Source organism: Oncorhynchus mykiss, chromosome 2, assembly GCF_057628025.1.
Source record: "Oncorhynchus mykiss isolate SJ-2025 chromosome 2, ASM5762802v1, whole genome shotgun sequence".
NCBI classification, from domain to species: domain Eukaryota; kingdom Metazoa; phylum Chordata; class Actinopteri; order Salmoniformes; family Salmonidae; genus Oncorhynchus; species Oncorhynchus mykiss.
In genome coordinates, this window is record NC_143023.1 from 64,743,322 (window position 1) to 64,770,691 (window position 27,370).

The following is a 27,370-nucleotide window of genomic DNA, read 5'->3' on the forward strand; positions in this document are numbered from 1 at the left end:
CAAAATGACCTCCAGCAGGCCACAAATGTGCATGTGTCTGCTCAAACGGTCAGAAACAGACTCCATGAGGGTGGTATGAGAGCCTGACGTCCACAGGTGGGGGTTGTGCTTACAGTTCAACACCGTGCAGGACGTTTGGCATTTGCCAGAGAACACCAAGATTGGCAAATTCGCCACTGGCGCCCTGTGCTCTTCACAGATGAAAGCAGGTTCACACTGAGCACATGTGACAGACGTGACAGTCTGGAGACGCCGTGGAGAACGTTCTGCTGCCTGCAACATCCTCCAGCATGACCAGTTTGGCGGTGGGTCAGTCATGGTGTGGGGTGGCATTTATTTGGGAGGCCGCACAGCCCTCCATGTGCTCGCCAGAGGTAGCCTGACTGCAATTAGGTACCGAGATGAGATCCTCAGACCCCTTTGTGAGACCATATGCTGGTGAGGTTGGCCCGGGGTTCCTCCTAATGCAAGACAATGCTAGACCTCATGTGTGGCTGGAGTGTGTCAGCAGTTCCTGCAAGAGGAAGGCATTGATGCTATGGACTGGCCCGCCCATTCCCCAGACCTGAATCCAATTGAGGACATCATGTCTCGCTCCATCCACCAACGCCACGTTGCACCACAGACTGTCCAGGAGTTGGCGGATACTTTAGTCCAGGTCTGGGAGGAGATCCCTTTGGAGACCATCTGCCACCTAATCAGGAGCATGCCCAGGCGTTGTAGGGAGGTCATACAGGCACGTGGAGGCCACACACACTACTGAGCCTCATTTTTACTTGTTTTAAGGGCATTACATCAAAGTTGGATCAGCCTGTAGTGTGGTTTTCTACTTTAATTTTGAGTGTGACTCCAAATCCAGACCTCCATGGGTTGATAAATTTGATTTCCATTGATAATTTGTGTGTGATTTTGTTGTCAGCACATTCAACTATGTAAAGAAAAAAGTATTTAAGAAGAATATTTCATTCATTCAGATCTAGGATATGTTATTTTAGTGTTCCCTTTATTTTTTTGAGCAGTGTATTTAATTTGTGATTTTCATGAATAGGAATATTTTCTAGTGATATTTATGTCCGTTGCGTTATGCTAATTCGATTCAGTCGATGATTACGCTCCCACATGCGGGTTTGGGAGTCACTAGAGGTTAAGGAATCCACCCTCGTCGAACACTGCTCTAAGCTAAGCCCCCGTTAAATCACAGACTGGTCTGTAGCTCAAACACACAATGTTTTAAAAAAGGTTATAAGTCCAAAACGCACTGATGTTATGGTGGGACTAATTGGGTTAACCCTTCAGAGGAAGGGATACTCCACCTCTGTGCTGTGAGCTGAGGTTGTGTATCTCTGAATTTATATATGTCTGCTACTCTCACCACCCTAGTGGCTGATGCCTGGACACGGACTTGAGCCTCCCTGTTCCCCGCGGCAACATCTTCCAAGCAATACCCTAACCAGCTCCAGCAAACACACACCTACCTCTCAGATAAGATAACCATAGATTATAGGAAACCAAATGCTATGCTCAATAACATTGAACAATTGAGGCACAAGCATAACCTTAAAATGCCTGCGTTGGGCTTATCTGGTCATTATTTATTCATGATAAAAACAGGACATGTCAACAGTTTAGGAAACCATTAGTGTACTTTAGACTCTATATAAATGTAATGGGTAACGGTACATTTGGGACCACCTGGCTTTCACAAGGCAACGGCACCCCGCCCCCCATTAGAGTAGCTCTCTGTGGTCTCTCCAGTCTCTGTGTAATTACACTGATTGAGCCCCAGTGTGTTCTCCAGCTAGTGTGCTAATAGCCAATTGACTGGAAAGTCTCTGTAATGCAGAACACAAATCAATGTCTGAGTGGCTTACCACCGTACTGCACCACTGGGTGGGATGTGTCACTTTGATCCCGACTGAGAAACACAGGGATTTCCTCCAGATAAACTTTACTACCACTCCCAGAAGCCACCATGAGAGGTTCTGCAGTGTTTGTGCTTATACCACCACAATACTCAATTCCAAAACGATACCAAGGCAAAAAAAAATAAGGCATATTAGCCAAAGTCAGAGAATGGCACTTGACCCAGACAGATCTTTGAGTTCAATATTATTACATTTATGTCCATTTTTCAGATAGCCATGTATAAATTAATGAATCTAATCATACAATATATTTGACTTTGTTTTACCAATCTAACTACATAAAATAATTTGTTATAATAATGTTATAATAATGTTTAAATGGACACATCTGAAATCAGGCTACTTGATGCAGAAAATCGACAATCACAATAAACGTTCTACCACAGCGACCATGTTAATTTTGGGAAGCATATTTGATTCGGAGTTCGGACATAAAGTTTGCATGTGAAAACTACTTCTAAAACGCATTCAGTTGTTCCGAACTCACTTCACTTGCGCTAAAGAGGGAGGCTGGCTCGGCTGGCACAGATCAAATACACTGTTGGAACGCTGACGGTGTTTACTTGTCCTAATAATTATTATTTTTATAATATGAAACATTGCGCAGAAAACCAAGTGTTTTAATCGGCATATGCTTACTTCAATTTTGACCTAACGCCGATTAAGATAAGCAGAGTAAGGTGTTCACGAGGGCTGTTGCGGTGATCGTATTAACACAACAACGGCCGTTATGAGTCATGACCGCAGTCAAATTCCACGTGATTTCCTCTTATGCCCTCTGGACATGCGTTGGAAGTGACTGTCAGGTCGCTAATCGCCTGGTACTCAGTTCTCCATTGTCCGGTATTGATGGACAGACCGGTTTGGCTTTTTACTTTACCTTCTATAACAGTATATGAATGTTTGGTTTGTTAAATATGATATGCTGTGTGTAACGTCCATTTTTATAGTTTACCTCGCTATTTGAGTCATCTTTCGCTGCCATCTCTTTCTCCATGCTGCTTTCTAGACCTAACTCCGCCCCCTGTCACTCAAGGAGCACATGTTGTTGTTGCATGGTCAATGCAGCACATGCAACAATGTTGATGACAACAATGCCGTTTTCACTTTGCTTCTGTAAGAACCTGCTTCCTCTGGGTAGTCCCAGAGCCACTCCGCTGCTGTCTTTTCAGGCAGCCCAGCTGCTGCATCTCCCAGCCGTGGAGGGAGGTAGGGCAGCCACACTGGGGATCCAGCATCTGTAGCCTGATTTATAAGATATTCTAAAAAGGTGTGTATCATTCACTAAAGTTGCCAAATAACTCTAAATCTAGCTAGCCACTTCATATGCACACTCGCTCCGGAATGGGAAAAGTTAAATTAGCATGACACTAACCAGTGGACAAATTGTCATGACCACCACAGTCCTATAGGGTAGTGAATTGATGTTAGCTTCAGCTGTAAACTAGCAAGGAAAGTTAGCCTACAAAGCTGAAAGCTACCGGTATCTTCTTCCATTGTAAAGTGTTCTAGCCTCTAATGGACATTGTTTTGCGAACAGTAATTAACAGTTGCAACCTTTCCACATAACGTGTTCCATTATTCAAGTGTGTGAGTGGGGCGCTAACATGATGCAGCCCAGACTGAGTGAGTGCAGTGGTTCCTTAGTACACGCTAGAGCTAGCATTGAGTAAGTGAGCAGGCACGGTACATTCACGCTATAAGGAGACATCGGCTGCGTTGATAGACTCGATGCTCTCTAAAATCAGTAGACAACGCGAGACATATTTGACAGAAGTACCGAAAGTAACAAATATTATAGTACCGAACTGTTTTTTCATGTTCTAGTACTGAAAAAGTACAGAAGTTTCGGTACTGGGCAACACTAGTCTGCTGAGTGTTTACGTCAAAAGCTAGCAGACTTCTGAGGCTCTTTCACTTGAAAGCATTTGAGTGAGAAAAGACAGTCAGTGTTTGGGGAAATATAGGACATGTTATGTAAAGTGCTCTATTAATATTGTCAAAGGATGTACACGGTGCACGTGCTTGCATAGGAAATCTTACAAATATGACATTTCTTACCAACATCTATTACTAGGATAAAACAATATGCTTATTGCTCACCCAGTTCTGGAGACCTCTCCTTATTCTTGTAGAGAGGCAGCTAGGCTGGTAGATGTTTCCAGGTGCTTACGAACGCAGTAGGAATTAGTGAGTAAGGCACTGTGGTTATACTGTTCCAGCTATCGGACGTGGGGTCATAACAGTCTAGTGTCTTGCAGCGCTGCGTCCCAAAGTAGCCCCCCACCACGTACAGTTTGTTTCCAGAGGCCACAGCATGGCAGCTCATTCTTTTAGAAGTCATGTCCCCAACACGAGACCACTGGTTGGTCTCACAGTCAAAGCGGTAGGCAGAAGCGGCGGTGAACTCAGTGTCTCCACCCATGATGAAGATCTGACTGCCTAGAACAGCGGCGGCCGTGTATCTCCACGGCTGCGGACACTCTGCTGCGATGGCCCAACGGTTCCCTAGAGGGTCGTAGCACTGCACCTTGGAGGCCTTGTCTCTGTGGATGGTGGTGCCACCAAAGACAAACAGCTTCAGCTTGGCGCTGACCACGGCTGCATTGCTAACACCGTCTCTAAGTGGCGCCATCATGGTCCATTTGTTTGTAAGCGGGTCATACCGCTCTACCTGTTTGAGGGAGACTGAGGGGGAGGCAGGGAAGACACCTGCTATGGCAGTGTGGCCGCCCACCACATACAGGCAGTTCTCCAGTTCAGCAGAGCCATGGCCGAAACGTGCTATCAACATGGGTGCTCCTTTAGACCACTCCTCGTGGACCGTGTCATAGATCCAAACATCCTTAGACACCCCGTTCTCAGAACCCCTCCCCCCAGTCACGTAGACCTTACATCCGATGGCACAGGCACTGAACTCCTTCCTGGGGCTGGGCAGGTCAGACTTGGGGATGATCTCCTTGGCTTTGTGGTCCACCTGGTAGATCTTATCACACATGAAGGTCTGTCCTCCCAGGATGAGCAGTGTGTGGCCTGCCTTGCGGGGTCGGGCACAGGGGCTGGTGACCACCCCATCGTTCTGCAGAATTTTCTTCTTGCACTGCATGGCCTCCTCCACGATCTGCCGGCTCCTCTTGTCTGACATCACCAGCTCCTCGCAGGCCACCGCCTCGATCAGACACTCAGAGGGCAGCAGGGCCAGGCGGATGCCCCGCAGCAGCTCAGGGAGGTAGTCTCTGCGGCCATCCAGGTCATATCGCACCCAGCGCATCACAGCGTTGAACACGATCTGCTCATCCTCGATCTCCAGCTCGTCACTGAGGATCAGGTCCAGCAGCTTGTCCTTGTTGAGGCCGTAGAAGTCCTCTGTGTCCCGCACCGCCTCAAAGTGCACCAGGCACATCCTCCAGGAGAGCTCATATAGCCGTTTGCACTGGTGGGCGTCGGACAGCAGCATCATGCCCAGGCAGTTGGACGAGTGCAGGTTCTTCTCCAGGAACTCTGCGGCAGCGTCTCGGATGTCGTGGAACTGCAGCATGTCTCCCGCCTCGAGTAATGACTCTGCGTTCTCCTCATTGATGATGACGCGTGATGAGTAGGCAAAGTCAAGCAGCAGCTCCAGCACCTCTGGATGCACACTGTCTCTGAAGTTCACCTCATTGTCCAGGCTCTCCCTCAAGCCTCCACTGAACATGGCCTCAAAGTAGCGACTGCATGCAGCTAGTACGGCCCGATGGCAGGGGAAGGAGCGGTCCCCCGCCCACAGTGTCACATCAGTGAACATGCATTGCTTTCGGAGGGTGTTGAGGTGGGTGAGCACACTGTCTGGATGCGAGGGCTTATGGAACAGAGAGATGTTCATGGAGCCCGTGCTGGTCCGGGACTTTCGGTTCTCGTGGACGGTGACTGACATGGTTTCAGAGATCTCCAGACCCAGGGAGTCGCTCGTCTCAATTTCTCCAACTAAAGAAAAAACAAAAACAGAAAAATAAATGAGATATGGAACTAACTGCTTGATGTTTTCCCCCAGATATACACTACCATTCAAACGTTTGGGGTCACTTGGAAATGTCAATGTTTTGAAAGAAAAGCTAATTTTTTGTCCATTAAAATAACAAATTTATCAGAAATACAGTGTAGACATTGTTAATGTTGTAAATGACTGTTGTAGCTGGAAACGGCAGATTTTTTATGGAATATCTACATAGGCGTACAGAGTAGAGGTCGACCGATTAATCGGAATGGCCGATTAATTAGGGCCGATTTCAAGTTTTCATAACAATCGAAAATATTTTTGGGCGCCGATTTTTTATATATTTTTTATACCTTTATTTAACTAGGCAAGTCGGTTAAGAAAACTTTCTTATTTTCAATGACTGCCTAGGAATGGTAGGTTAACTGCCTTGTTCAGGGGCAGAACGACAGATTTTTACCTTGTCAGCTCAATCTTGCAACCTTACAGTTAACTAGTCCAACACCCTAACCACCCGCCTCATGAGGAGCCTGCCTGTTACGCGAATGCAGTAGTAGCTAAGGTAAGTTGCTAGCTAGCATTAAACTTATCTTCTAAAAAACTATCATAATCACTAGTTATAACTACACATGGTTGATGAATTACTCGTGTCCTGCGTTGCATATAATCGATGCAACGCTGGGGGATGATTTAACAAAAGCGCACTTGCGAAAAAAGCACAATCGTTGGACGACTGTACCTAACCATAAACACCAATGCCTTTCTTAAAATCAATACACAGAGGTATACATTTTTAAACCTGCATATTTAGCTAAAAGAAATCCAGGTTAGCAGGCAATATTAACCAGGTGAAATTCTGTCATTTCTCTGTCATTGCACGCAGAGTCAGGGTATATGCAACAGTTTGGGCAACCTGGCTCATTGCAAACTAATTTGCCAGAATTTTACGTAATTATGACATAACATTGAAGGTTGTGCAATGTAACAAGAATATTTAGACTTAGGGATGCCACCGTTAGATAAAATACCAAAAGGTAACGTATTTCACTGAAATAATAAAAAGTTTTGTTTTTGAAATTATAGTTTCCGGATTCGACCATATTAATGACCAATGAAAATGAAATGAAATGAAAAATCACTCAGTCGACCACTAGTACAGAGGCCCATTATCAGAAACCATCATTCCTGTGTTCCAATGGCACGTTGTGTTTTATAAACTTGGGTTAGCTAAGGCTAATTGATCATTAGAAAACCATTTTGCAATTACGTTAGCTGGAAACTGTTGTCCTAATTAAAGAAGCAATAAAACTGGCCTTCTTTAGACTAGTTGAGTATCTGGAGCATCAGCATTTGTGGGTTCGATAAAATGGCCAGAAACAAATAACTTTCTTTTGGAACTCGTCAGTCTATTCTTGTTCTGAGAAATGAAGGCTATTCCATGCCAGAAATTGCCAAGAAACTGAAGATATCGTACAACGCTGTGTACTACTTCCTTCACAGAACAGCACAAACGGGCTCTAACCAGAATAGAAAGAGTGGGAGGTCCCGGTGCACAAATGAGCAAGAGGACAAGTACATTAGTGTCTAGTTTGAGAAACAGACACCTCACAAGTCCTCAACTGGCAGCTTCATTAAATAGTACCCGCAAAACACCAGTCTCAACATCAACAGTGAAGAGGCGACTCTGGGATGCTGGCCTTCTAGGCAGAGTTTTTTCTTTGCAACCCTGCCTAGAAGGCCTTTTCTTAGTCGTTTGTACATATTTTGAAGCATGCATCGATGCAAACTTCAAAGGAAAGTATGCAAAGAAATATGACGCAACCATGTAAAAAAGGATGCACATTTTCAAGAAACCAAATGGCAGACATGATTTGAGCTGAAGCAAGAAAATACACTCCAACTTCAGAATAAAAATGTTGCCTATTCACATCTCATATGTTGCCTGTCTACAATATTATCTTGATGCATTAATACATTTTTATTTCACCTTTATTTAACCAGGTAGGCCAGTTGAGAACATGTTCTCATTTACAACTACAACCTGGCTAAGATAAAGCAAAGTGACAAACAGAGTTACACATAAAGTCAATAATACAATAGAAAAAGGGTGGCAAGCTCATAGTAAGGCAATAGAGCTAACTGGCTAACTACTACTGTTAGCCACAAAGAATTGTTAACTAGCTACCCACAAAGAATTTACATCTACTCTACCTTGCATAATATTAGTTTTAGGTCATTTTTGCCTGTTTATCTAGCTAGATTACAATAATTCACATATATCTAGCTGATAATTATGAAGTAAAACGTTTTCTTTGTGTATATCTTGTTTCATCTCTACTGTTGCCATTGTCCTGGCTGGAGATGCATTGTAAGGTCATACAGTAGGGGGAGTGCGAGTGCTTCTCAAATGTAATGTTTTATGCATTCTCCACACAAGAGAACATCCTCAGAGAATGCACTTGGAGCATGAGTGGGCATCACGGTATTACAATAAATTCGGAAAGTATTCAGACCACTTCACTTTTCCCACTGTTACAAAAATGGATTTTAAAAATCCTCAATCTACCCACAATGACAAAGCAAAAACAGGTTTTGAAATTTTAGCAAATTTATTACAAATAAAAAACAGAAATACCTTATTCACATAAGTACTCAGATCCTTTGCTATGAGACTCAAAATTGCATTCTGTTTCCATTTATCAACCTTGAGATGTCCACCTGTGGTCAATTCAATTGATTGGACATGATTTGGAAAGACACACACCTGTCTATATAAGGTCTCACAGTTGACAGTGCATGTCAGAGCAAAGACCAAGCCATGAGGTCGAAGGAATTGTCCATAGATCTCCGAGACACGACTGTGTCGAAGGCACAGATTTGGGGAATGGTACCAAAAAATGTCTGTAGCACTGAAAATCCCCAAGAACACAGTGGCCTCAATAATTCTTAAAATGGAAGTCTCCATCATTCTCTTGGAACCACCAAGACTATTCCTAGAGCTAGCCGCCCAGCCAAAGTGAGCAATCGGGGGAGAAGGGCCTTGGTCAGAGAGGTAACCAAGAACCAGATGGTTTCCCTGACAGAGCTCCTCTTTGGAGATGGAAGAACCTTCCAGAAGGACAACTCTCTGCAGCACTCCACTAATCAGGCCTGTATGGAGTGGCCAGACGAAAGCCCCTCACGCCACAGTAAAAGGCACAACAGTTCGCTTGGAGTTTGCCAAAAAGCACCTAAAAGGACTCTCAGACCATGAGAAACAAGATTCTCTGGCATGAATGCCAAGCTTCAATGTCTGGAGGAAACCTGGCACCATCTCTACGGTGAAGTATGGTGGTGGAAGAATCATGTGGGGATATTTTTCAGAGGCAGGGACTGGGAGACTAATCAGGATCGAGGGAAAGATGAACGGTGCAAAGTACAGAGAGACCCTTGATAAAAGCCTGCTCCAGAGTGCTCAGGACCTCAGAATGGGGCGAAGGTTCACCTTCCAACAGGACAACGATGCTAAGCACACAGCCAAGACAATGCAGGAGTGGCTTCGGGACAAGTCTCTAAATATCCTTCAAATCGAACATGTCTGGAGAGACCTGAAAATAGCTGTGCGGTGATGCTCTCCATCCAACCTGACAGAGCTTGAGAGGATCTGCAGAGAAGACTGGGAAAAACTCCTCAAATACAGGTGTGCCAAGCTTGTAGAGTCATACCCAAGAAGACTCGAGGCTGTAATCGCTGCCAAAGGTGCGTCAACAAAGTACTGAGTAATGGGTAGGAATATTTATGCAAATGTGATTTCAGTTTGTTTGTTTGTTTATACATTGACTAAAATGTTAAACTTTTTGCTTTGTCATTTATGAGTTATTGTGTGTACATTGATGTGGGGAAAACATTATTTAATCCATTTTAGAATAAGGCTGTAATGTAACAACATGTGGAAAAAGTGAAGGGGTCTGAATACTTTCCGAATGCACACTGAGAAACAACCCATGTTGTGGCCCATTTTAAACTAATCCCGGGTTGCTAATTGGTTTGATAACAAACAACTTTGTTCAGTCACGTTACCTATCTAGCAAACAACTTGACAGTAGGTTTAGGCAAGTTTGATTGTCACAGGACTGAAGGGTCTGCTACTCAAAGGTAGGATTCATATAGGCCGAATGTAAGCTTAAAATTAGGGATGCATGATATTGGTGAACATATCGGAATTGGCCAATATTAGCTAAAAATGCCAACATCGGTATTGGCCCGATGTCTAGTTTAACGCCGATGTTAAAAACCGATGACAAAGCTGACGTGCATACCTACATAGCGTAGGTACATGACGTAATAATGGCACCCAAAAGTTTGCGCAACACAGCATTCCTAACCTAGCCCACAATGTCTGCTATGTGGATCGAGCAGTCAACAAGTCGAGCAGTCATTTGAAAGAGTAACAACATTTAAACGAGACAACTCAAAGGAAAAATCCATTAAAGCCAAGATAATGGCATTCATTGCCCTTGACAATCAACCGTTCTCTGTAGTGGGTGATGTTGGCTTTCATCGACTGGTTGAGCACCAGTACACACTACCAGGCGCGCTATTTTTCAGATGTTGCCCTACTGGAGTAACACAGTAATAGCGTCACTTCTATTAGCTTCACGATATACATACTATGGAACGCCATTTGGGTCTTTGCGTGTCAAAAATAAATAAAATACAGTAGCACTGTCAAAGCTGTACAAAAGAAAAGTCTGCAAACAAACAAACACCGGCCACGAGCGATGTGTTTACAATACCGAGTTGATAATAAAGCTTAATTTGTTCAACCGCAACTTATTTAAAAAATAAAAATAAATTTAACCCCTTTTTCTCCCCAATTTCATGGTATCCAATTGTTGTAGTAGCTACTATATTGTCTCATCGCTACAACTCCCTTACGGGCTCGGGAGAGACGAAGGTTGAAAGTCATGCGTCCTCCGATACACAACCCAACCAAGCCGCACTGCTTCTTAACACAGCGCACATCCAACCCGGAAGCCAGCCGCACCAATGCGCCGGAGGAAACACCGTGCACCCGTACACTGCACCCAGCACGCCACAGGAGTCGCTGGTGCGCGATGAGACAAGGACACCCCTACCGACCAAGCCCTCCCTAACCCGGGCGACTCTAGGCCAATTGTGCGTCGCCCCACGGACCTCCCGGTCGCGGCCGGTTACGACAGAGCCTGGGCGCGAACCCAGGGACTCTGATGGCACAGGTGGCGCTGCAGTACAGCGCCCTTAACCACTGCGCCACCCGGGAGGCCTCAACCGCAACTTCTGGGGTAGCTAGCACCAATACAACCAGCCTGAAAACAATGACCAGAATCCTTGAGTAAGTATTAGCAATGACCGGAATCCTTGAGTAAGTATTAGCAATGACCAGAATCCTTGAGTAAGTATTAGCAATGACCAGAATCCTTGAGTAAGTATTAGCAATGACCAGAATCCTTGAGTAAGTATTAGCAATGACCAGAATCCTTGAGTAAGTATTAGCAATGACCAGAATCCTTGAGTAAGTATTAGCAATGACCAGAATCCTTGAGTAAGTATTAGCAATGACCAGAATCCTTGAGTAAGTATTAGCAATGACCAGAATCCTTGAGTAAGTATTAACTAGGTTGCAACTTGTTGTTCAGTTCATGAAAATAAATAGCTAGCGAGCCATTTAACCCTGTTGCCCAAAGCTTCCGTTATAAGCAGCCAGCTAGCTTCATCTGGCTAGTGACGCTCGACCAGACCAGGTTGTGTTGTTTAGCTAGCCACAATAAGGATTAGGCACAACAGTGGAATTTGCAGTTTGCCTTCAAAATAAAAGTGTGTAATTGACAGTGATGCAAATGAATACAAATAGTAGAATTATGCCACTTTTATTTTGAAAGCTAACCACAAAGTCCACTATTGTGCCTAATCCTTAGGTTTTGATTATGTCTGGATTCGAACCAGGGACTGTAGTGACGCCTCTTGCGCTGAGATGCAGTGCTTAAGACCGCTGTGTCCATGTGTGTGTTAACTATTTAATTGTGCTAGAATGCTTAAAAGGCAGCTAAAATGCAGGGTTTTTTTGGCAAGGAAAATATCTGATATCGGCCAAAAATGTAATATCGGTGCATCAACTAGTTCAACTCTATTTATTTCTGGGGCTCTTTGGTGCCTAAAGTTTAAAAAGTTGGGAGCAGTGTGTTTGTGGGAGAGCGAGAGTAGTGTGTGTGTTTGAGAGGGAGATAGTGTGTGTGTGTTTGAGAGGGAGATAGTGTGTGAGGAAGGGAGGGAGAGTGTGTGAGGAAGGGAGGGAGAGTGTGTGAGGAAGGGAGGGAGAGTGTGTGAGGAAGGGAGGGAGAGTGTGTGAGGAAGGGAGGGAGAGTGTGTGAGGAAGGGAGGGAGAGTGTGTGAGGAAGGGAGGGAGAGTGTGTGAGGAAGGGAGGGAGAGTGTGTGAGGAAGGGAGGGAGAGTGTGTGAGGAAGGGAGGGAGAGTGTTAACTAAAGAGTGAAACCGGTTTTGTGCAGTGTCTTCCCCTTACCGACACAAGGATATGCAGATCATTATGCATGTATATCATAGGAGGTTGGTGGCACCTTAACTGGGGAGGATGTGGAATGGCTGGAGCGGAATTCAATGTGCTGTACTGAATAGAAGTGTGAATTCAATGACAGGTTTTTGGAGAACGTTTAGAAAAGATGAACAAGCTTCCGGGGGACGGGGCGAGCTGGATGCTAGGCCACTGAATTTCTCCACTGTGGTATCTCGATACTACTCGGTATTGTGATACTTGTCCTGGTAATGTATCGTTTGTAAAATCGTTTTTTTGTGACAAGCCTAGCAGAAACTGATACTCAGCTATTCTGTGCTATCAATCCACTTGATGAATCTCCATAAAGCACAGCCTTGTTAAGAGTTTGTGGGGGGTACTTGAAAGTAGCCTTATGCTATTCATTCAATTGTAGTAGATACATTATCCAGCCTATTTAATGTCTCACCTATGGCCTCCAAGCATATTAAATTCTATTTAGCGAACTCCTTGGCACTTGCTTCAGAGCATATCAGCAAACCTAGAGTTTTGAGACAGTTGATTAATGGTCAACAGTTAGCATCCCTTTTAAAACTGTGGTTCTCTCCCTTGCTCTCAACATCCACCATGCAGTGGAACATTCATTCATACAAACCGGAGCTTTCAAACCATTATACCACAGAGCATTCAATTATTGAGGTCATTCTAATACGAGACAAGCAGATATAGCATTCAATATTCATTAGAATGGGTTGCTTTTCCTCCTGTAGCCTAACGGAGGGGAAATATTGTGGGGTGTACACTGCTTCTCACTCTGTTAGTATTTCTACCTCATTGTGACGCTCAAATCCCCACAGGATCAAGTGTTATTTTAACTAAAGGCCCTGGAAACTAACATCAGACAACAAAGAGTATATAAAAGCCCCATTTCAGCAACTGAATTTCATAGCAGCATCTCAGTGTGTGTGTGTGTGTGTGTGTGTGTGTGTGTTACTGTTGCACGATTAATTGAATTCAGATAGAATGTGCAATATCCAAATTGCACGAGGCTGAGATTTTCTTCTTTAATACAACAAAAACTAGACTATGGTACCTCCAATGCACTAGACTCCATACATCCACTTCCTACATGCATATAGGATGCTGACCAATCACAAGCAGGCACTTTCACTATCTGCATGGCATGCTGGCCAATCAGAATCGTCCCTGCTTAGTGCGTGCAGTTAGATGCTAGTGAAGAGAGAAAGGGCTTCACACAGCATTGCCAACCCCTCCAGTGACTTATTGGTAAAAATGTAGCTACTTTTTTTTTTTTGCTGCCTCAGCGACTTTTGGTTGATTTAGCGACTGCTGTGCTGTTCTCTGCATTCTGCTCCTGGTCCACAGCTCCGCCTCCTTGCTTCGGACAATTTATCATTGCATGAGAGACTGAACGCTAGCATAAGCATAAAAATATATATTTGTTAATGCGCATATTAACGTTATGACGTTACTATGTCATGAAAGGGCTTCTAGCGACAAATGGAGCAACCAACAACTTTACTTGAAAAATTGTTGGCAACACTGGCTTCACAGACTGTCGGAAACACGAGTGCTGCTAGTGCTAATGAGAACGTCGATTTGGTGCCAATGGGCGCATTTCCAGTGCTATGGCAGTATTTTGGCTACAGGCAAACCAATAGACCAAATACATGATTGATTGATTGATTTCTAAGACGACTTCAAGATGATAAACAAGCTGTACTGTCCCAACACTGTATAACAAAATGAAGGGATTAGCTGAAACCGAGCTCACACATGATTATTACGCGACTATAACAGACCTTTGGTCTAGTAGAACAACCGAGCCCTACATCCGTTTGAAAGTCCACTTTATTGATGAGAAGTTTCAACTGAAAGATTGGTGCTTGCAAACACCATAGGCTACTTCCCCTGGGATCAAAATGGGAGAAAACATTGCTCTGGGGTTGAGAGAAGCTTTAGCCGCCTGGAGCCTGAATGAGGAGCAGCAAGTGTATATATTGATAATGGCGCAAACGTGGAAAAGCTTCCTATTCCATCTGCAGACTAAGGCTGCCTGAATAAATAATTAACTTAGGTTATTTAAGAACTCAAAAAGGTAAATAGGAAATATGAACTCATGCTATTAATTAATTAAGTGCTGTGCTCTGCTTATAAGCGTACCCATTAAGCCCACTTCCATCTTTGGGTTCAAATAAAAAATATTTATGCTGTTTAACGTTTCAGCCAATTCATCTGGTTATTGTATCCATAACAGCTTTTATTCTAAGCCAATCAGATGTTTTATTATTAAGTTACACAACTGTCTAAGTTCCCACTAGTGACCAATTTCAAAGCGGCAAAAAGAATTTCAGCCAAAAACTCAGATAAACACATTTTCCAGATATTGTTTGGACCTTCTCAGATAAGTAAAAATACTTTATTGTACTGATATATGGACATGCAAGCATATTTCATGGGCATTAATGACTATTTCTTGCCAATTAAAAACGTGTTTTTCACACTAGCAGTTGTGCCTGCATGTCACAGTTAGGGCTGTGGCAGTCATGAAATTGTCAGCCAGTGATTGTCAAGCAAATAACTGCCAGTCTCATGGGAATTGACTGTTAATTAACATAAACACATTTAGCATCTCCTGGCCTCCACACATAGCCTTTACAAGCCACTGATGCAGTCCCTTGGAACATCTACATTTTAAAAAGTCTAATAAATCCATGTAATATAGCCTACACCATCACAATGAATCCATGATTTATTTTAGACAGGTCTAAAGAAACATGATATGAAGAAGAAGAACAGAAAGAGGAACAGAAAAGCATACTCTGCGTTGTCCTTATGTTAGGTCCTGATCTGGCTATGCCATATGGCTGTGGGCTACACTAGCTCATTAAGCAGACAAGATTTGCTTAGAATTCCGTGGCATTATTTTATAGTACAAAGAATACAATTAACCTGTTAGATCTCTAGGGGCGCTATTTCATTTTTGGATAAAAAACGTTCCCGTTTTAAGCGCGATATTTTGTCACGAAAAGATGCTCGACTATGCAAACACTCTGAAGTTTCAGAATCTGCAAAGATTTTGTCTGTAAGTGCCCCAGAACTCATTCTACAGGCGAAACCAAGATGATGCATCAACCAGGAATTAGCAGAATTTCTGAAGCTCTGTTTTCCATTGTCTCCTTATATGGCTGTGATTGCGCAAGGAATGAGCCTACACTTTCTGTCGTTCGCCCAAGGTCTTAGCAGCATTGTGACGTATTTGTAGGCATATCATTGGAAGATTGACCATAAGAGACTACATTTTCCAAGTGTCCGCCTGGTGTCCTGCGTGGAATTCGGTGCGCAATTGCCAGCTGCTTGTACTTTACCATTTGATTCAGGGGAGAAACCATGTGTCCAAGAACGATGTATCAATGAAGAGATATGTGAAAAACACCTTGATGATTGATTCTAAACAACGTTTGCCATGTTTTCAGTCGATATTATGGAGTTAATTTGGAAAAAAGTTCGCGTTTTGAGGACTGAATTTTCGGGGGTTTTTTTGGTAGCCAAATGTGATGTATAAAACGGAGCTATTTCTAATACACAAAGAATGTTTTTGGAAAAACTGAGCATCTGCTATCTAACTGAGAGTATCCTCATTGAAAACATCAGAAGTTCTTCAAAGGTAAATGATTTTATTTGAAGGCTTTTATGTTTTTGTTGAAATGTTGCGTGCTGGATGCTAACGCTAATGCTAACGCTAAATGCTTTGCTAGCTAGCTACTTTTACACAAATTATTGTTTTCCTATGGTTGAGAAGCATATTTTGAAAATCTGAGATGACAGTGTTGTTTACAAAAGGCTAAGCTTGCGAGATGGCATATTTATTTCATTTCATTTGCGATTTTCATGAATAGTTAACGTTGCGTTATGGTAATGAGCTTGAGGCTGTAGTCACGATACCGGATCCGGGTTTGGGAGATCAGAGAGGTTAAACATACCTGAAAAAATATAAATTATATTTTCTCCAAACGATTTGAGGCAGTGTGCACACGCAGCAATTCTTTGTTGAGCGGTTAAGAAACAGCTACTCCTTAATTAATGCTAAATTTAGAGTTATTTATCTAAAATTAGTTGTGATACATATGTTGAGCTATAGGTTTTGATTTTTAATACATTCTAAGGCAGCATGATGCGACTAATGATTACAAAAAGTAATATGAAAGTCATGAGCTCTGCTTTGTTTGTTTTTTTGCACAGGCTGTACACACTTCATCAGTCTCTCATTCACCAATATGTCAAGCACTTGATAATGCCTCAAATTTCCCGGCTGCATCTCCTTTGTGAGGCCATAACCCCCCTAAAAAAAGCACCTCTCACTCACATAGCTCTCAGTCACGTTATCAGGTCTTTCTAACAGGCTACAAGAGAAGACACACATCCGGGAAGCAACTACACGTGTCCTTATCCATTTCCGAGGCGCATATTGAAGATATTGGAAGAACTGTCCACATTTACTTTTCATCAGCCAACAAGCTGAGTAGGTCTAACGAACAGCAAAAGTACTAGCCTGTGTCAATCTACTATCCCCCATAGTACAAAAGTCAACCTATTCTATTCCGTGCAATAAATAAATATTCCAAACATAGTCTGGGACAGTTGTGGGATGCGATAGATGCCAAATTAATACAACCACTAGCATCAAAAAACCTGCTTTAAAGCAATGCGCCCCGTTGCAACAGAGAACGTTTAAGCTTAAAATGTTGATCAACTATAAGACTATTTCTTCACATTATAAGCGCAGCAATGCACACACGGCAGAAGGCTATAAATACGAATGTTCCATTAGCAGGAAAACACCCATCTCAAGTGACCACAATTGCGATTTTGCTAGTACTGCTTTTATTACAAAGGTGCATTTTTATTATGAAAATTATCTTCCCCAAACTTTAAACTGACTTTCTGCGAATGTATGCCAGTTAGGCTCTACACCCGTTGCAAAGTGGATTAATGTGCTTAATTTGAAGAAGTTATTTGGCCACTTTAGTTGTGATACAACCCTAATTGAAACATATATGCCTATGAGCTAGGCTACATGAGGTGTGATTATGATTTGAAAGAGTAGCAAAAAAGAAAAAAGCATGCACTGTTTGCATTAAGCTGGGTATCATTCACAAGTGATAATATACACTGCTCAAAAAAATAAAGGGAACACTTAAACAACACAATGTAACTCCAAGTCAATCACACTTCTGTGAAATCAAACTGTCCACTTAGGAAGCAACACTGATTGACAAATTTCACATGCTGTTGTGCAAATGGAATAGACAACAGGTGGAAATTATAGGCAATTAGCAAGACACCCCCAATAAAGGAGTGGTTCTGCAGGTGGTGACCACAGACCACTTCTCAGTTCCTATGCTTCCTGGCTGATGTTTTGGTGACTTTTGAATGCTGGCGGTGCTTTAGGAGGGCCTAACGTCCACAGGTGGGGGTTGTGCTTACAGCCCAACACCGCGCAGGACGTTTGCCATTTGCCAGAGAACACCAAGATTGGCAAATTCGCCACTGGCGCCCTGTGCTCTTCACAGATGAAAGCAGGTTCACACTGAGCACGTGACAGACGTGACAGAGTCTGGAGACGCCGTGGAGAACGTTCTGCTGCCTGCAACATCCTCCAGCATGACCAGTTTGGCGGTGGGTCAGTCATGGTGTGGGGTGGAATTTCTTTGGGGGGGCCGCACAGCCCTCCATGTGCTTCGCCAGAGGTAGCCTGACTGCCATTAGGTACCGAGATGAGATCCTCAGACCCCTTGTGAGACCATATGCTGGTGCGGTTGGCCCTGGGTTCCTCCTAATGCAAGACAATGCTAGACCTCATGTGGCTGGAGTGTGTCAGCAGTTCCTGCAAGAGGAAGGCATTGATGCTATGGACTGGCCCCCATAGGGCGGCGCACAATTGGCCCAGCATCGTCCGGGTTTGGCTGTCAGTGTCAATAAGAGTTTGTTCTTAACTGACTTGCCTAGTTAAAAATAAAGGTCTCTCACACACCAAAAAGTTATTTTGTTGGCATATACATATGTCCCCATTACCAGTAAAACATAATCAAAACCTATGTCTTTCTAGCACTTACTTTCTGTGCTGTTTTGTTGTTCAGTCATTTCATTCTCAACCAGGATTTCTATGGAACGCTGTTTGGGTCTTTGCGTGTCAAACAATATACTATTAAACGTGTCAAATAACACTATTTGACACGTCAAATAAGCTTGTTGACCAATCAGGACCTGAATATGACTGCACATCATAATTTAATGTGCTCATACATTTGACATAGTTATTACACAGTCACTCATATGTCACAACGATTCATCGAGATGTATGCTATGATGCTGGTAAAGTTGTCTCGCACACCTACAGTGCTGTTCTTTAAAAAAAAGCTAGCTAGCTCATGAATGAAAACTACGTTCCCCCAGGACCAGGATTGAGAACCACTACACATCCTATAGAAATGTTACGCAACATGAGCTCTCATGAAGTGTTTGATTAGATTTTTGATTAGATTTGCATTGGTGTCAGAGTGATTAGAGGGACAATAGAGTGCTGAGTACCAGGCAGTTAGCACGTTTGGTAGGCTACTAATGACCCTCAGCAGCATCAGAGCTTGGAGAAGCCTAATTACCGTAACTAAACGTTCAAATGGAATTTGACTGCCATCATGACTCGTGACCGCCAGTGTGGCAGTAATACGGTCCCCAAAACACCCCTAGTCACAGTCACACAGTGGCATCATAACATGGTGAACTACAACAAGATAGATCAGGCATTCATAGCTAACATTAAATATATTTTGTCTTATTTTACTGTTAAATGAACCTTGCATTGTTATATAGATTACATTTATTTCAGGTGGGCTTAAAGGGTACAGTAGCACAAAAAGCACTCCCTCTATACTGAATGTAAATGACAATAAATAAACATTGTTCAATATGATCACAACTAACTGTGCATAATATTGTAGTCTGTAGTGTTTATGTATACCCCAAACCACTGGTTTCCAAATAGTTTAGGAGTTGACTTTGCTATTCACCATAATCACAGTTGTTCCTATCAGGCCCAGTATGCTCCTATTAGGCCTGGTTTGTATTGACACAAATTGGGAGAGTGTGTTGCTATCCCTAATATTCAATGATCAAGAGCATCATTTTGTTGTTCAGATTTATGTTGATTAAAAACACAAACTACAGTGACACATTATGCATCTAGCTATGGTGCGATTGCCAAGATTGGAAACCTCTATTCTCTCCAAGACTTTTGGGGTGGACAGGTAGTCCTTGATGCAGAGAGAGAAGAATAAGATCAGGGTTGAAGGATAGAAGATCTACAAGAGCTGGACAAAAATGCAAACAAATGAGGGACAAGAGGATGACTATTGGGTGACTGCTATTGGGTGACTGCTCATGCACTTCTGGGTGGCATAGTCATATTGTTGTCCTTTATTCATCCAGCTGATCCTGTTTTTGGTCCACCAGCTGTCCATTTGTAATACAGTGGAGGGAGGTTTGAAACAGTCTTCATATAGGCTTTAAGAAGACAAGCTGTACTAATTAACAAGATTAGCAGTACCAATTAAGCCCAGTCCCGACGTTTTATATATTTAATATTATAAAGATGAAGTCTTATTAAAAAAAAGGTTAATTAAAGTAAAAAAACTGAGAGATTAATCTATTATTTTACCTCGACATGTTAGAAATGTCTTGTCTTAGATTTTGGTGGGCTTAATAGGTACACTGACCCAATACCTCCATGATCATGTTAAAAATTAACGTTTGGCAATACACTACATAACAAAAAGTATGTAGACACCTGCTCACCAGAATCATGGGCATTAATATGGAGTTGGTCCTCCCTTTGCTGCTATAACAGCCTCCACTCTGTGAAGTAGTGAGGAAATTTGACGAACTGAGTTGTTGGAAAGGTGGCATACTATGACAGTGTCACTTTGAAAATCACTGAACTCTTCAGTAAGGCCATTCTACTGCTAATGTTTGTCTATGGTGATTGCATGGCTGTGCACCCGATTTTATACACCCATCAGCAACAGCTGTGGCTGAAATAGACAAATCCATTCCATTCCATCCAAGGCCATGCAGCCGAAACATATACAGTGCCTTACGAAAGTATTCGGCCCCCTTGAACTTTGCAACCTTTTGCCATATTTCAGGCTTCAATCATAAAGATATAAAACTGTATTTTTTTGTGAAGAATCAACAACAAGTGGGACACAATCATGAAGTGGAACGACATTTATTGGATATTTCAAACTTTTTTAACAAATCAAAAACTGAAAAATTGGGCGTGCAAAATTATTCAGCCCCCTTAAGTTAATACTTTGTAGCGCCACCTTTTGCAGCGATTACAGCTGTAAGTCGCTTGGGGTATGTCTATCAGTTTTGCACATCGAGAGACTGACATTTTTTCCCATTCCTTCTTGCAAAACAGCTCGAGTTCAGTGAGGTTGGATGGAGAGCATTTGTGAACAGCAGTTTTCAGTTCTTTCCACAGATTCTCGATTGGATTCAGGTCTGGACTTTGACTTGGCCATTCTAACACCTGGATATGTTTATTTTTGAACCATTCCATTGTAGATTTTGCTTTATGTTTTGGATCATTGTCTTGTTGGAAGACAAATCTCCATCCCAGTCTCAGGTCTTTTGCAGACTCCATCAGGTTTTCTTCCAGAATGGTCCTGTATTTGGCTCCATCCATCTTCCCATCAATTTTAACCATCTTCCCTGTCCCTGCTGAAGAAAAGCAGGCCCAAACCATGATGCTGCCACCACCATGTTTGACAGTGGGGATGGTGTGTTCAGCTGTGTTGCTTTTACGCCAAACATAACGTTTTGCATTGTTGCCAAAAAGTTCAATTTTGGTTTCATCTGACCAGAGCACCTTCTTCCACATGTTTGGTGTGTCTCCCAGGTGGCTTGTGGCAAACTTTAAACAACACTTTTTATGGATATCTTTAAGAAATGGCTTTCTTCTTGCTACTCTTCCATAAAGGCCAGATTTGTGCAATATACGACTGATTGTTGTCCTATGGACAGAGTCTCCCACCTCAGCTGTATATCTCTGCAGTTCATCCAGAGTGATCATGGGCCTCTTGGCTGCATCTCTGATCAGTCTTCTCCTTGTGTGAGCTGAAAGTTTAGAGGGACGGCCAGGTCTTGGTAGATTTGCAGTGGTCTGATACTCCTTCCATTTCAATATTATAGCTTGCACAGTGCTGCTTGGGATGTTTAAAGCTTGGGAAATCTTTTTGTATCCAAATCCGGCTTTAAACTTCTTCACAACAGTATCTCAAGCCTGCCTGGTGTGTTCCTTGTTCTTCATGATGATCTCTGCGCTTTTAACGGACCTCTGAGACTATCACAGTGCAGGTGCATTTATACAGAGACTTGATTACACACAGGTGGATTGTATTTATCATCATTAGTCATTTAGGTCAACATTGGATCATTCAGAGATCCTCACTGAACTTCTGGAGAGAGTTTGCTGCACTGAAAGTAAAGGGGCTGAATATATATATATATATATATATATATATATATATATATATATATATATATATATATATATATACACACACATACATACATACATACATATGATTATTTATTTTTTACTTATTATTATTTAAATCGGTATCGGCTTTCTTTGTCCTCCAATAATCGGTATCAGCGTTGAAAAATCATAATCGGTCGACCTCCATACATGTTGGTCGACCTCCTCCCTGACATGTTTAAACAATGTCTGATGGAATTACCAAGTTTTCACCCAATTGTTTGAAAATCGCAATTCATAAAATCGTAACTGCAAATATCTGAAAATAAATAAATAAATGCATTTAAATATTTTGTCCAAATCGTGCAGGGTGTTGATGTGCTGACATGCAGTTTGAATTCCGCAGCGGAGAGGGGTTTGGGGTCAGTTGTGGCAGGTTGGGGGGAGCAGGCAGGCAGGCACACATACATACATATCAGCAGGGTGATTCACAATGTCAGGTTGACAGGAAACACAATGCATGGGTCAGTCACAAAAGATGGGGCACACAGCAAGATGCAGAGGGGAGGGAGGGGAGGTGGTGCATGGAACGGTGGGGTGGACAGTTGGGGTTTGCCAAAATCAAGGGGGGCTGGAAGAGGGGGACGTGCAGCCAATTGTCCTGTACCACTTACGCCGGCAAAAGTTGCTGACCCAGGTGCAGGCACTGACAGTGAGGATCTGAGGGGGGGTCTGCATCGGTCCCAAAAAGTGGTCCCTCTAGAGGCTGAGCTGATAGAGCTGCTGTGACGTCTGAGGGGTGATAAAAAAAAAAAGATTTATAAAAAAAATAAAATGAAAACACATGATTTCCATTGTGCTTTTTCTTTGTGGGGTTGCCTAACTGGCTTCTCATCTGTCTATTCAACCTAAGAAAAGTTATTTTCTAACAGAAGGTAAAATAAATCAATATCACATTAAGGATAACTGCAATACAGTTCTATATTGGCGGTTTTCAGCTTACTTCCAACACAGCGGCAGTTTCATTATGATATACATTTATGCCCATATCGTCCAGAGACAGTAAACAAAGCATTTTAAAGCATTTTAAGTCAGAAGGGAAAAAGCAATACAGCTTGTGTTCGGACATAACTTAGGCCGGGTAACCATAACATGGCCAAAGGAGTTCCTGTGGTGGTTGATGTTATTGCCAATAGTAACTGTCAGTCAACCCCAGCGGGATCGGGACGTTGCTGAATCATTCACTGTGAGACTAGACCTAACCTCCAGGACATTCACACATGAATGGGACCTTTAAATTACATTGCCACTAGGCAACCTGGAAACAAAGGTCCCTATTTTCCATCTTGTTTCTTCCCTCCGTACACATCTCAGCCCTTCTGACTGAATGCCTTTCCAGGATCTTTTCACAGAGAGTGTTGGTATTCCAGTGCTACTCCTCCATGTCAGAGACAGGGAGGATGGAGGAGGACGGGGGGCTTTTTCAGGGCGAGTCAGAAGCTGGCAACTTGTCTCTGCGTTAGTAATGCTTAATGGATCACCAGCTGGCTTGCAGTCTGTCCTAATATCCAAGAGCTTCTATCAATCTGCAGGGACTCGACCAGGAACCAACGGCACATTGGGAAATGGCTGGTATCTGTGCAACTGAGGCCATGTGGGTTCAAACCATCACGCTACTTTGACAGCCAGTGAGTGAGTCTAATGAAAATGTGTTTGAAATACTGGCTCAAGGGAGTCAGGGACATTCAAGCCAGCAGCTTTCAAAAATGAGATTCTCCTGAGTAGAATAGAGGTGATCTTTGGTGGTGGGGGTATGAGGAGTTGGGAGGGACTTAATCCTTCAAGGCTGAGAAACAATGGTTATAGAGGCCACTTTGCCCTCCTTGTTCCCAATGGACCAGAGAGAAAAGCCGAACACTAAAAGCAAGGAGAGACTAGAGCAGGATATTAGCGGCACTTACAATCTAAAACAGAAATAATTATATTCTGGACTGAATCTCCTAACTAAAGTGGAACCAACTTAATAATGGGTCTGCGAACTTGTGCGACTAGGAAAAGGGAAAATCCCTGTCCCAAGTCGTGTTGTCAATGCCATTGGTCATTGCAAATGAAACAATTTTCTACAACTAATGAGGCTATTTAGTTTTACTGCAGCACTAATATTAGCTTTAGTTTCTGAGTCTCCAAGGGTCCCAGTTCGCTCCTAGTCTATTATTCTGTAGACCTGTAATTATGCAGTAGGGGGCCAAATAACATTATTTTTCTTCTTAGAACAACTTATTTACGTAAATAAAATCAACAGTATGTAGTGTGTTATGATCATTATTAAACAGAGACCTTAAATGACATCTCTATATGCTAGCCATCAAGATGTAGCTAGGCTGATGAATCATCTTCAAAACCTGGGTGGTGGGCAGCTAGCCTAACTTCCCATCCAAACCTAGCTAGCAGATTGTAACGGGCTAATGTGATGCTCCATTAGCCGGTACAGGTTAGCAATACAAAGATCTACACCCATGCAAAAATATGGTACAAAACATGGATTTAAAGTAGAAATGAGAGTATTTTAGCAACATGAAATCTTAAAACTTGTTCATATACACTCCCAGGTAGAATATCTTTTTAAAAACATTTTCTGACGAGCGAGCACTTAGATGAACTATAATTGCAAAAGTATGTGGACATCCTTCAAAATTTGTGAATTTGGCCATTCCAGCCAAATCCGTTGCTGACAGGTCTATAAAAATAGAGCACACAGCCATGCAATTTCCATAGATAAACATTGGCAATAGAATGGCCTTACTGAAGAGCTCAGCAACTTTCAATGTGGCACCATCATAGGATGCCACCTTTCCAACAAGTCAGTTTGTCAAATTTCTTCCCTGCTAGAGCTTCTCCGGTCAACTGTAAGTGCTGTTATTATGAAGTGGAAGCATCTAGGAGCAACAAAAACTCAGCCACGAGGTGGTAGGCCACACAAGCTTAAAGAACAGGACCGCCGAGTGCCAAAGCTTGTAGTGAGGGCCTACCCTTAGTTCCAGTGAAGGGAAATCTTAACGCTACAGCATACAATGATATTCTAGACAATTCTGCTCTTTTTAGCTGAATGGAAGCAAGTCCTCGCAGCAATGTTCCAACATCTAGTGGAAAGCCTACCCAGAAGAGTGGAGGCTGTAATAGCAGGACGCTCTGGCCGAGGAGTAGGGTTCCTCACTATTGGCAGTCAAGCACACAAGCTAACTGGCTAAAGTTGGCTAGCTTGCTAGCTACTTCCAGACACAAATGAGACACTCAATCACTTACTCCTGCAATGACATGTCATCCTCCCAGCAGCTAGCTAGCTAATGTTAAGCTCTGTGTTTAACTTGTTAAATAAATAGCTACATAAATAGATACGCTTGCCTATTAGCCACATTATGACTGACTTGTGATCATTTCCTTTGCTTTCCTTTTTAAAACCTCTTATAAAAGTTGTTTTTGTAGCATAAACTGTGAATGTGATATTATGATTGTGTGCGTTTCATATCTGCAAAGTAGTTAAAATGCTGTCATTTTCACTTGAATATCTTTATGAGTTATCTGGTTTGTCGAACCACCTGCAACTGGACACAGACATTTCTAAGAAATGTTAACCCGAATCGAGAATTTAGACAGTATCTCCAAAAACATCACATGGAGCATCACATTAGCCCGTTACAATCTGCTAGCTAATAAAACTAATGTCCGAGAAATAATATGGTAACAAAGTATCACCTAGCCTACAACTGCTGTTGAAACAACTCAGGGACCTCTAGCCAACAGCAGTTTTAACATTTGGTAGAATGAAAACAAAAAGTGCAAACAAAAGGTGTGTGTATGTGGGGGGAAGAATCCTTCAGATTTCAATGGCTATTCAATTAGTCATATTCAACGATTCAGTAATTACTAGTAACGTTAGATGCTAATGGATTCAGTTTTGTTATTGAGTGGGGATGTCAATTGAGTTAGTCCATATTAAAACATCTAAAAAGTACTAAAAGTTGAATACATCCAAATGTGGTTTCTTAGCTAGTTGGCTTGGATAGAGAGCTTCCACATGCTATTGGACCGAACCGTCAAAGCATCCCAATACGTTGCAATGAGGGATAGTCTGATTATGATTGGAAAAGCTCACATTGGTAAGGGAAGTTAACCTGGCTGCTGACATAGCCACGGCCAAACATCGTTTTATTTTGAAAATATAAAAACTACGTGGTCTGCGCTTTCACGATGGTTTTTTAAATGAGTAACGTTAGCCAGCTAGTTAACGTAATCTACCTAACCGCTTTGCAAGCTAACTACAGTAGCCTGTTACATTAGCTAGCTAGTTTGTTAGAGGGGGGGGGGGGGCTCTAGTCTAGTCTAGAGTGACCACAAAGTGGCACCAAGGAAACAAGAGTAACCTTGTTTTAGCTATCTACCTAGCTAGCTAGCTAGTTACTTATACTAGGCAAATAAGTTATTCAACAGCCTAACCAGGCACTTCGCTAGGCTAACAGTTAGCAAGCTAGCAAACAACCCAACTTTAGCTAGCTAAATGTTACCCCTGTTCTGTCAAGACTTTAGTCAGACAAGCTAGCAAACATTATCCACATAAACGAACATTTGTAAAGTAATAACGCTTGACTGTATACTCACATAAATATGGTTGTTAGACGGGAACCCAAGAGGTGTACAGTTTCTGGTCAATTGCTAAAGCCATTATTTAAATTTCACTCTAGTAGTTGAGGTCCTTTCAAGCCACTTTGTCTGCAGCTGAGTTCTGTCTGAGGTGGGAAATCAGAAAAATTCATATTCAGTGGTCTCGCTTGCAAGTGATTGACGTGTCCTCACCCAATCCCGTTAACCTATTTCATGCAAATCTGCACAACAGCCAATAAAAGTAGACCTTTCTGGAAATGGGCGCGATTTTGACAATTAATACACCAATCGAATTGAATGACGAAGTGGGTTTCGCCCTCTTCCTCTTGACAGTAACAGCAAAACAATAGCACGCCCGTCGACAATTAATTACAGTACAGAGATACAGTAATTTGCAAGAACGCTCGCCACAACCTCTATAATTTGTCTTAAATTACTGTTTTTCTCATGTCTTCCCACAAATGTTAGGGCACTCTCTCCCTAGCCATGATATTACTCGAAAAACAAGGCTTTTTACAAAATATGCCACATCAACTCAAAAATGAAAAGGAACAAGTTAAACCATCTAACAAGGAAAAATACAACATGTTAGTTAATCTGGTAGGTATTTTTATTCGGTTCATGTTTTGCACTGCGACTTGATATAGCCTTTTTTTGTGGTGTGGGCTCATCTATCATTTTGCATTTACCTAGTGTAGAGTTCCCTCTAGTGGAACTAGGC

General features: G+C 42.5%; 1 protein-coding gene across 2 annotated transcripts in view; it reads right to left on the reverse strand.

The window, feature by feature from the left end:
- klhl25 (kelch like family member 25) overlaps nucleotides 1-27,152 on the reverse strand; it is a 43,928-nt gene extending 16,776 nt beyond the window's left edge. Inside the window, exons 1-3 of one of the 2 annotated variants that reach the window (XM_021568319.3) lie at nucleotides 26,647-27,152; nucleotides 22,665-22,782; nucleotides 4,029-5,888 (exon numbers count right to left, since the gene is read on the reverse strand). In XM_021568319.3, coding sequence (XP_021423994.1) covers nucleotides 4,069-5,888; nucleotides 22,665-22,728 — 1,884 coding nt within the window. In that variant the 5' untranslated portion in view covers nucleotides 22,729-22,782; nucleotides 26,647-27,152 and the 3' untranslated portion in view covers nucleotides 4,029-4,068. The remainder of the gene's footprint in view (nucleotides 1-4,028; nucleotides 5,889-22,664; nucleotides 22,783-26,646) is intronic. The other variant, XM_036953084.2, reaches the window with a different exon arrangement.
- Nucleotides 27,153-27,370: the final 218 nt, after the last annotated feature.